The sequence below is a fragment of the Urocampus carinirostris genome, chromosome 19 (genome assembly GCF_059441175.1).
Source record: "Urocampus carinirostris isolate Australia breed hairy pipefish chromosome 19, RoL_Ucar_1.0, whole genome shotgun sequence".
Taxonomy (NCBI): domain Eukaryota; kingdom Metazoa; phylum Chordata; class Actinopteri; order Syngnathiformes; family Syngnathidae; genus Urocampus; species Urocampus carinirostris.
The window spans coordinates 7,971,076-7,981,095 of record NC_142367.1 but is presented as its reverse complement, the minus strand read 5'-3'; the positions used below and the strand labels follow the sequence as shown (position 1 = coordinate 7,981,095).

Sequence of the window (10,020 nt, the reverse complement as noted above, 5' to 3'; positions counted from 1 at the left end):
CACAGTCAAACATGGTGGTGGCAATATCATGGTTTGGGCCCGCTTTTCTTCAGCAAGGACAGGAAAGATGGTTCAAATTGATGGGAAGATGGATAGAGCCAAATACAGGAACATTCTGGAAGAAAACTTGATGGAGTCCGAAACAAGATCTGAGACTGGGACGGAGATTTGTCTTCAGACAATACAATGATCCAAAAAAGAAAGCAAGAGCTACAATGGAATGGTTTACCCAAAATATATCAACGTGTTAAAATGGCCAAGTCAAAGTCCAGACCTCAATACAATTGAGGATCTGTGGAAAGAACTGAAAACTGCTGTTTACAAACGCTTTCCGTCCAACCTCACTGAGCTCGAGCTGTTTTTTAAGGAGGAATGGGCAAAAATATCAGTTTCTCGATGTGCAAAACTGATAGAGACATACCCCGAGCGACTTGCGGCTGTAATCGCAGAAAAAGGTGGCGCTACAAAGTATTAACTCAATGGGGCGGAATAATTTTGCACACCCACTTTTTCGTTTTTTTATTTGTTAAAAAAGGTTCAAATCTCCAATAAAGTGTGTTCCACTTCATGATTGTGTCCCACTTATTGTTGATGCTTCACAAGAAATTACAGTTTTATATCTTTATGTTTGAAGTCTGAAATGTGGCAAAAGGTCAAAGTTCAAGGGGGCCAAATAGTTTTGCAAGCCACAGTATAGGTACCACTGTATATTTGTGCCTTTCCTCACAGTCATTTGATGTAAATAGCAGGCTAGTTTGGCGCAATGGCGCTGGTGAAGCTCTTTGACTTGAAGCTGCAGGTTGGAAATCTCCTCTTTGGCCTCCTTTAGTTGAGAGGTACAGCACCAGCAACTCTTGAAACAAAAAAAAGACAAATGAAAGGGACAGTGTGTAATATTTGACTGCGAGTTGTCGCTGTATTGTGTAGTGCAATGAAAAAAAGTGCTATAAAGTACTAAGAGGAATACAAACTACGGAGACCTAAAGTGACCAAAGCTCAGCAATTTCCTTCTCATTTTTCACTGTAAAATGTTGTGATAATGAGATAAAGTTGAATGCCTTGCCGTATATATGTCAAGAACTGGAACAGGAGGAGGACCCAGATGCGTGATTTTTGTCACACAAGTTTTATTTTACGGGAGACCTGGCAGTCATGCATGTTAACCCAAAACGCCAGTAATTGGGCGATCGTTGGGCGGAAAACGTAAGGCAGCAGTCTGGCGTAGAATGACAGACGAGATCGATACCAGTTGCACGAGCAGATATCGGACAGATGGGGTCGATACCGAACAGGAAGGGACAGACAGGAATTATATCAGGCACTGGAGACTGGAGTCCGATAGAAAGCAGGAAGAAATAGACGGAAACCATTCCAGACACTGGAGATCGAAATTAAACAGGACAAATTAGACGGGAACGCTACCAGACAATGGAGATCAATAACAAAGAACAAAATAGCCGGGAACGAAACTGGAGATCGATATTAAACAGGATAAAATAGAAGGGAACGATACCGGACAGGAAACACAAGCAGGAAACCGGACAGAGTCAAAACCCACGTTTTGAGGGTGCAGAGGTTTGTTGACAGACTGACAAAGGGTAAGTGAGAGCACTAAGCTTAAATAGGAGGGAAGCCAATCAGTCAACAAGCCGCAGCTGGCGCCAAACGAGCGGGGCCCATTGGGTGCCATGGACAACCGTGACAATGTTATCCGTACCACTGGAAGTCCAGTGGTTAGCAGGGTTCCTACAGCTTAAGGCAAGTTAAATTCCAGACTTTTAAAGAATTTTTTAACGCCTCGTGGAATCAAATTCAGGACCAAGTTGACCACAAAAAAACAGCTAAAAGAAAAAAGAAAACAAAAAAACAACTATTTCTTGCATACAATACATCGTGTCTCAAACACATTACCTGGTCATGGTGAAAAACGTTTTTTTCATTAAATGTACACTTTCCCATGGTCTTGCTATATGTATTGTTGGTAGACCTAAGACCAATGTTCCCTCTAATTTTCCACGGGTCTGAGTGTTCACACAAAGTCGGTGAGCAACGCTTGAAACAACAGTGAGCAACCATAATCCCAAGTGTGGCAAGATAATTAATTATGGTGGCAGTAGCTCAGGAGGTAGAGCGCTCGTCTTGAGATCAAGGGATCCCAGTTCAAATCCCGGCTTGTCCGTGTTACATGTCGAAGTGTCCTTGGGTAAGACATTGAACCCCCAATTACCCCCAATAAGCAGGTTAGCGCCTTACATGGCTGCACAGATCACGGCCGCTATTGGGAAATGTGAAGCACAATGTAAAGCGCTTTGGGAAGTCATTGACTTGAAAAGCGCTATATAAATGCAGATCATTTCATTTCATTTCATCAAACATGTCCAAAACTTGACATCAAGTTCATAATTTTGCTGAGTTTCCCGGCAAAGCAAAATTATTTTTCTCTTTTGAATGAATTGACTCCTGTACTATTGCAAAGGTTGTACGGCCTACAAAAGTCGTTTGTTCTTACAATTCTTTCACAAGAGATCCATTCATTTTTATTTCCTGTTATATTTATTTATTATTAACATTTTTGGGGGCTTATTTAGTCGGTTGTAAGATACAGAACTGTACTTAATCACTGTTTTTAGTGGAAGTACAATGTTGGCAACAAGATTCACTTGATATAATTGAAAATTATTTGAATGCAACAAACTTTTTCTTCTTTTTTCCGTGTTTTTTTCTACTTTTTTAAAATTCCTTTAAAAAAAAAATCTCATTGTGTTTATTTTTTCCGAGCTGTTACTTTTTTCTTTTTGTTCTCTATTTACATTTTTCCTACATTTCTTTCTTTTTTTTTTCTGGCTTTTTTCCAAAATTTTCCTTCTTCTTTTCTCTTCCTTTTGTTTCTTTTTTTCTCAGCTTTTCACTACTTTTTCATTTTGTTATTTTCTTTCTTTTTGGATCTATTCCCCCCTTCCTTTAAGTCATTTGGTGCATAATTTTACATAATATTTGGTCATGTTGGGATTAAAGAAGCAAAAAAAACCTGAAGAGCCGTTTAGGACCCAAAAGAGCCGGTTCCTTTTAGTGTGCCGAGCCGAAGAAGCCGGTTCTCGACAAACTCCACTAACTTTACTCAACTTCGTTCGACTTCAAAATACCGCATTCAGGACACAACGTCAGGGGAACCCGTGTATTTTTACCTTCATGCACTGTAACTTTGACTTAAGTCGCTTCTTAATAAGTAATTTTGAGCCCTTATTTTTGTGCGCTGGCTAGATATTCTTGTGCGTTGCGAATGAGCAAGCAGTGCGCAATTGCGCACGCGCACAGCTTAGAGGGAACACTGCCTAAGACTGCTAAGTCTGTTTTTCAAAGGCCCGAATGAAACCACATCACTGTTTTGATACTTCCGTTATTGTGGTCACATAATGTTGCCACCAAAACAAGTCGATGAATTATTAAAAAAAGACAATTGATCAACTTTACTTAATCTTTTTAGTTCAAACAAAATTGAATATTATTACGTCACGTCCAGAACAAAGGGTAGACCCAATCGCATAACGTTTCTCGCGAGTTTATTGAGATAGAAAGAGGAACGATAGCGCCCGCGATCTGTAGGTCTTCCGTAGTGAGCGATGGCGGTGTCAGGCACAGAAAAACAGGTCCGTTGCTGGGACAGAGAGAGCAAAAAACGTGATCGCTGTCGGAAACGAGTCGTAAGCCAGGACGGGAGAGTAGACGTAGTCGGGATCAAAAATGGGTCGTAAGCCGGGACAGGGAAGCAGACGTGGTCGGGATCAAAAACCGGTCGTAGCCGAAGACAAATGGGAGCAAAACGGGACAGGCGGGATTCAGGGTTGAAAAGGGCTTGCCTTGTATAAACAGAGGTTCGCAGACGGACTGACAACCAGTGTTTGACAGTACTGGTTTTAAGTAGGGACAGGGAGCCAATCAGGACCCACGGCGGTTGGCGCCAAATGAGCGGGCATAGGTAATTCACATCGGTAATCATGACATATTAATTTGTTCACGTTTTTAAGACTTTCGAAAATTGGATTTAAGACATTTTAATGCATATCAAAGCTTTATCTGCAGAATAATGAATTCAATGTTTGTTGGGACTTTTCAAGGATCCGCGGGAACCCTGGTTAGGATTCGGCACACTGACAACCGTAACCCAGGTTCAATTCCCGTTGCATCCAATGTTTAGTGTTTTTAGTCAGATGTATTTTTCAACTGATTTATAATCGTACAAATACGGCAAAGCTTGTGTATAACACCAAATATTTGAGTTATTTTGGGGGTATAAAAAATGTAATAAATACGGTACAGTACTGTATTTTCCGCACTATAAGGCGCACCGTGTTATAAGGCGCACCTCCAATGAATGATATATTTTAAAACTTTTGCCATACATAAGACGCACCCCATTATAAGGCGTTATAAGTGCATGCTGGTTTAAGATCAGGTAATTGTGTAATTTTGTAATTGTAATTCTGTGCAGTCCTTCGAGACATTTTTGTGATTAAGGGCTATTTACGGTAAATAAACGTGACTTGACTTGACTACAGTAGAGGATGTAGTTACGTTATGCAACCTCTAGATGGTGCCGCGCTAAAGGGAATGTCAACAAAACTGTCAGATAGGTCAGTCAAACTTTATTGATAACAAACAAGCTTTCCACAACTCCATTCACTCCCAAAATAAATAAACAGCTGTTTTATTATTTTCTCTGAGGTAAAGCATTTTCGTGACACATCTTTAACATCTTTGAACAACATCAAGGCATGACAGTTTACTTTTCCTCCATTTAGTCAACACGCAAAAAAAACGTCTGATACTGTTATGGTAAATAAAAATCACAATATAGTGACACTCGTAATGTGCAAAAATAACAAGTGCAAAACAATAACAGTAAAGCAATAACATAATAACTGTAAAATGTAAAACGTTGTAGTGGGTTTTACATAATTCACCCATGGAACCATTGTTCAGTTAGCGAGTTCCTAGGGGGACTCTTAATTCTGCCGGCTCGAGCCACTCTCGTGTTCGATTCATTAATGTTAAACTCCCTCGCTGCTGCTCTATTCCCGTGTCCTACTGCGTGACTGATCGCCTTGAGTTTAAACTCTGCGTTGTAAGCGTGTCTCTTAATAGGAGCCATTTCAGGGTCTTTATACAAACGCACAAATAAAAGCGAATCGTTGTTTAATATTTCCCAGTATGCACGGGGCACTTCTTCTACGCGAAAAATGGAGTCGGTGGCTGCTTCTCTTAGTTGCGAGACCTTGTAATTCAATATTGATCCATATATAAGGCGCACCGGATTATAAGGCGCATAGTCAGCTTTTTTTTTAAAGAAACAGATTTTATGTGCGCCTTATAGTGCGGAAAATACCGTAATTGTTTTTACAACTTGTCAGCTCACCGGATTCTCTTCTGCCGCTTTTCGCTGTCTGTTTTGGATTTGTTGCTGGTTTTCCTCAGCTTTGCTGAAGGCCGAACGGTGATTGCAACCACAAGAGAGGAGAAAGCAAAAACCGCATCATAGGAGGACGAGGATGGAAAACATCAATGAAGAGATCAAAGAGCAGATGTTTTGGGTGAAAGAATCCCATAGGTTCCTCACATGTATCCATTTTTTCCGTATTGTATAGGTTTTTCATTTTTTTTAATTTACGTAAACAGGGTTCCTACTGCCCAAGGCAAGTTCAGTTTTTTTCAGACTTTTTAAACGTGTTCTGAAATTTAATAAAAAGAATTGCAATCATTGATTAGGGGAGAATTGGGCTGAGGTTGACACTACTATTCAAAATTCTGGCGTCACTGAATATTTTGTGTGTTCACTGAAAAAGTCATACTTTTATTTATCAAATGAGTAGCCCAATGTCTCTGTTGTTTTGCCCACATCAAGCTCTTCCCTTTGTTGGCTAGTCTTAGATATATTCTTTTCTTTGCCACTATTCCTTGAAAGCTAGCACCTGGGAGTGGCCTTTTCGGTGTAGACGTTGACGCTGGTGTTTCTCAGGTACCATTCAACAAAGCTGAGATTTGACCTGTAAGGCGTCTATTTCTCAAACTGGAAACTAATGTACTTTTTTTCCCTCTTGCTTAGTTGTACCTCCCAATTCTATTTCTGTTTTCTAAAGGGAGTAGTACACACTGTTGTAGGAGATCCTCAGTTTCTTGGCAAGTTCTCGCATGGAATAGCTATCATTCCTCAGACGAAGAACAACACAAAAGTTCTCTTTTTTTGAGACATTTTGCAAGTTTAATCAAACCCACAAATGTGATGCTCCAAAAGAACTAGCTCAAAGGAGGTCCGTTTTATAGTTTCGCTAACCAGCTAAACTGTTTTTAGCTGTGTTACCATCATTCCACAAGGGTTTTCTAATCATCCATTAGACCTCTAACGCAATTAGCAAAACAATGTTCTATTACATCACTGGATTGCTAATTGCTGGGAATGGGCCTCCATACATTTGCAGCAAAAATAGTAATTTACCATCTTAACAATGTATGGGGTGTATTTCTGATTAGTATCATGTTATCTTAGTTGAAAAGAGACAATGCTTAAAGAACATTTCTGTCAGGAACCAAAACATGATCAGGACCCAAACGCGTGACGTTACTCACGCAAGCCTTTTGTTTTACGGGAAATGGGGAGTCATGCACGTTAGGGCAGCAGTCTGGCGTGAAATTATAGGAAGCCAAAGGCCGACGAGATCGATACCAATTGCCCGAGTTGATATCGGACAAATGGGGTCGATACCGGACAGGACGGGACAGACAGGATAGATAATGAAACAAAATAAACAGGACAAATTAGATGGGAATGAAAACTGGAGAAAATAATAAACAGGACAAAAATAGACGGGAACGAAACTGGAAAACTATATTGAACAGGAAAAAATAAACGGGACCAATACCGGAAAGGGATAACCAACAGGAAACAAGACCGAGTCTAAACCCAGAGGTTCGTTGATGGACTGACAAAGGAAAAATGAGAGGACTGGGCTTCAATAGACGAAAGGCCAATCTGTCAATGAGCCGCAGCTGGCGCCACACGGGCGGGGCCAATTGGGCGCCATGGCAACAGTGACAATTTCTAGGCAACCCGAAACTTTTGAATGCTAGTGTATGCCCACATGTTCTCCTTGGGTTGCTTCTGCTGGTCCTCACAGTTGCGCTTTAACTTGTCCAGCATGTCTTTCATCTTTTCTTGGTTTACCAGAAGCTGCCAAGAGAAATAACAATCCCTTCAACTGCCTCAGTGATGTTGACGGCTTTTTACGTTAAAATGTGATAAGAGGAATGTACGCTTTTCCCCATGCTTTGTTGGTTCTGGTCCAAAGCCGCCAGGTCTTCCACCTTTGAATAAGAGCAAGGAACTCATCTGTGGAACCTTTGAAGTGGCAGCGAGACCTCACCTTGACTCTGTTTTGCAGCAAATGGCCCACGAGTTCCGTGATGCGCTCCAGCTGGCCCTGAAGGTCCCAGGAAGCATCCCGAGCCTTCAGGTCCTGCCGGTCCAGCCTTCCGCCGACGGCTTCCTGTGGTAATGTTATGCGAGTGGGTCCTGTTACCGTTTTGGTCCTGACAGTGAGTTTCAGCATAAATCACAGTCTCAAGTAAAACAACGTGTAAAGTAGACAAAGTACCTTTCAGCTTTATGCCAAGGAAAGCACTTTACACGACACTAAAAAAAATATTAAAAAGTCAAGTGTACATAGGGTATTTTTTTCCACTACAAAAGTAAACAGTTCAAAAATAAAATACACAACAAAGTGTGTTTAACACCGCAGTGTAAATCTAACAACCTCATCATGTATCCAGCCAACCAGACTATCCTACCCCTTCTCAAACCAGCAATTGTATCAGAGGAACAGGATATTCTTAAACCTCGTGTCAGAAAGCTTGTTCCTCAACACAAAATACACTCGAAGCAAGGCTTAACAACAACCTGCTTTCGTGTAACAGTCAAAAAAAAATTTTGCCTTTCCGGGTCAGTTTCCTGCCTGACAATACAAGCATTGCTACCTTTCTACATTTTCAATCAACGTGTGCCACCTCACGGACAAAACAAGAATTACACCTAATGGCACACATACATTTTGGCTCCTACGGGCACTATTCTCGGACGTGCATTGAAGACAAATAAACATAGCAGAGTACACTCGCTATATTACACTCACCCTGATAGTTAATTTACTAAAAGTAAACTAGCTAGCACTGCTAGTACTGGTAACGGCATTGTAACGACATTGTAACAGCGGGGACAAAATGAGTCTAATTACCCCTTTACTGTCAAGACCAGAACAAAAACAGGACCCACTTGTATTACCTTTCCCTCAGTTTTACTGGAAGAAAGGAAAGGGTTGCACCCACGATCCGGTGACCGCTGGACGCGGGAAGCAGGTCGCTCTGAACGTGGAAGTGGGACTTCCGTGGCAAGTCACCAAAAGGAAGTGGGACTTTTTTGTCATTTTGATTTTTCATGCAGACATAAATTTACGAAAATAATAATAATAATAATTTCCTTTGTATTGTCATTCTTTGTAACAATGTAGTATTATTATTGGTATTACATGAAAATTGCAAATACACACGCACACGCACACAAACACACACTCTCTTGCGCAGATCGATAGATAGATAGATAGATAGATAGATAGATAGATAGATAGATAGATAGATAGATAGATAGATAGATAGATAGATAGATAGATAGATAGATAGATAGATAGATAGATAGATAGATAGATAGATAGATAGATAGATAGATAGATAGATAGATAGATAGATAGATAGATAGATAGATAGATAGATAGATAGATAGATAGATAGATAGATAGATAGATAGATAGATAGATAGATAGATAGATAGATAGATAGATAGATAGATAGATAGATAGATAGATGGATAGATAGATAGACAGATGGCTGGTTAGATGGAAATGACTCAACAGTAGATAAAGAGGAATGGTCGAAGATTAATTTTTATTATTATTTGTCATCATTCAGCCAAAAAGTTGCTGGCATTAAACTAATCAGTTGCACAAGTCAGTGTTGCAGCAGAAAGCATCGGATCCTGGCCTTTGCAACAGGTGACAGTCACTTGCCAGTTTGCAGCCTTTGACAGGAGCAGGGGTAGCCGAAGTAGCTGGAGGAAAACAAGTAAAAAAGAAGAAAATTAAAAAACATTAAATACAAAATATAGTTGTTATCTGGACAGCAAACTTACGGCTCGGAATCATAGTTGCACGAGCACAGACGAAATCGCCAGCCGGGCATATTTCCTCACGGGATGTGCAAAGGCTTCCCTGGCAGTGACACTTCAGGGCCTCTCCTGGACATGGAATCAAATCTTCAGAAGCATAACTTAAAACGTTTTATAGGGACGAAATTCGACGCACTCACCCTGGCTAAGCACCATGACGACGACTAGAGCGACAAGCACGACCTTCATGTTGTTCCTACAAATGTCCGGCTGAAATGTCATTCTTCCTTGTTGTGGCCTCCTATAAAGGATCCAGTCACCCAAAATGTCCGTGTTCTGGTAAACAAAACTTAAATATTTGCTTTTGCACAATTTAATACTGGAAACCCTTGCACAACTACTTAAACACGTTGCAACACAGGAACAGCCTGACCCCATGATGGATGCGTTGAACCAAGAAGGCAGACTCAAATATTTCTCTCGACCAAAAATCTGAAGACCATTTATTGGTGTAAAAGAGACTGAGTTTTAAAATGAATTAAATGAAGGAGGGGAGTTAGGCTGCTGACTTTCTAGCACATCCGCCTCACCATTTGATGGTCCTACGTTTAATTTCTGCTGCCAGACTGCCTGAGGGAATTTTGCTGGAACAGTGCCGTGAAAAGGTATTTGCCCCCTTCCTGATTTCTGTGTTTTTTTTGCATATTTATGAATCAAAAATGTCTCAGATCATCAAACCAATTTAATATGACAGAGACAATTCCGAAAAATACAAGATGCAGTTATAAAATCCTGATTCCCAAGCAGAAAAAAAA

The 10,020-nt window shown here is 40.5% G+C and overlaps 1 protein-coding gene across 3 annotated transcripts; it reads right to left on the bottom strand.

Moving 5' to 3' along the window:
* Window positions 1-6,257: 6,257 nt before the first annotated feature.
* Window positions 6,258-9,573, bottom strand: ccdc78 (coiled-coil domain containing 78). 3 transcript variants are annotated; one of them, XM_088323817.1, is made up of 5 exons: window positions 9,406-9,573; window positions 9,230-9,334; window positions 7,416-9,148; window positions 7,306-7,356; window positions 6,258-7,222 (listed from the first exon to the last, which is right to left on the bottom strand). In XM_088323817.1, the coding sequence occupies exons 3-5, from the start codon at window positions 7,599-7,601 to the stop codon at window positions 7,094-7,096; spliced, it is 366 nt and encodes a 121-aa protein (XP_088179943.1). In that variant the 5' UTR covers window positions 7,602-9,148; window positions 9,230-9,334; window positions 9,406-9,573; the 3' UTR covers window positions 6,258-7,093. The 3 variants fall into 3 exon arrangements, with proteins under 3 accessions (XP_088179943.1, XP_088179944.1, XP_088179942.1); XM_088323818.1 differs by lacking the exon at window positions 7,306-7,356; XM_088323816.1 differs by lacking the exons at window positions 6,258-7,222; window positions 7,306-7,356 and having other exon boundaries at window positions 8,967-9,148.
* Between the last annotated feature and the right edge of the window lie 447 nt (window positions 9,574-10,020).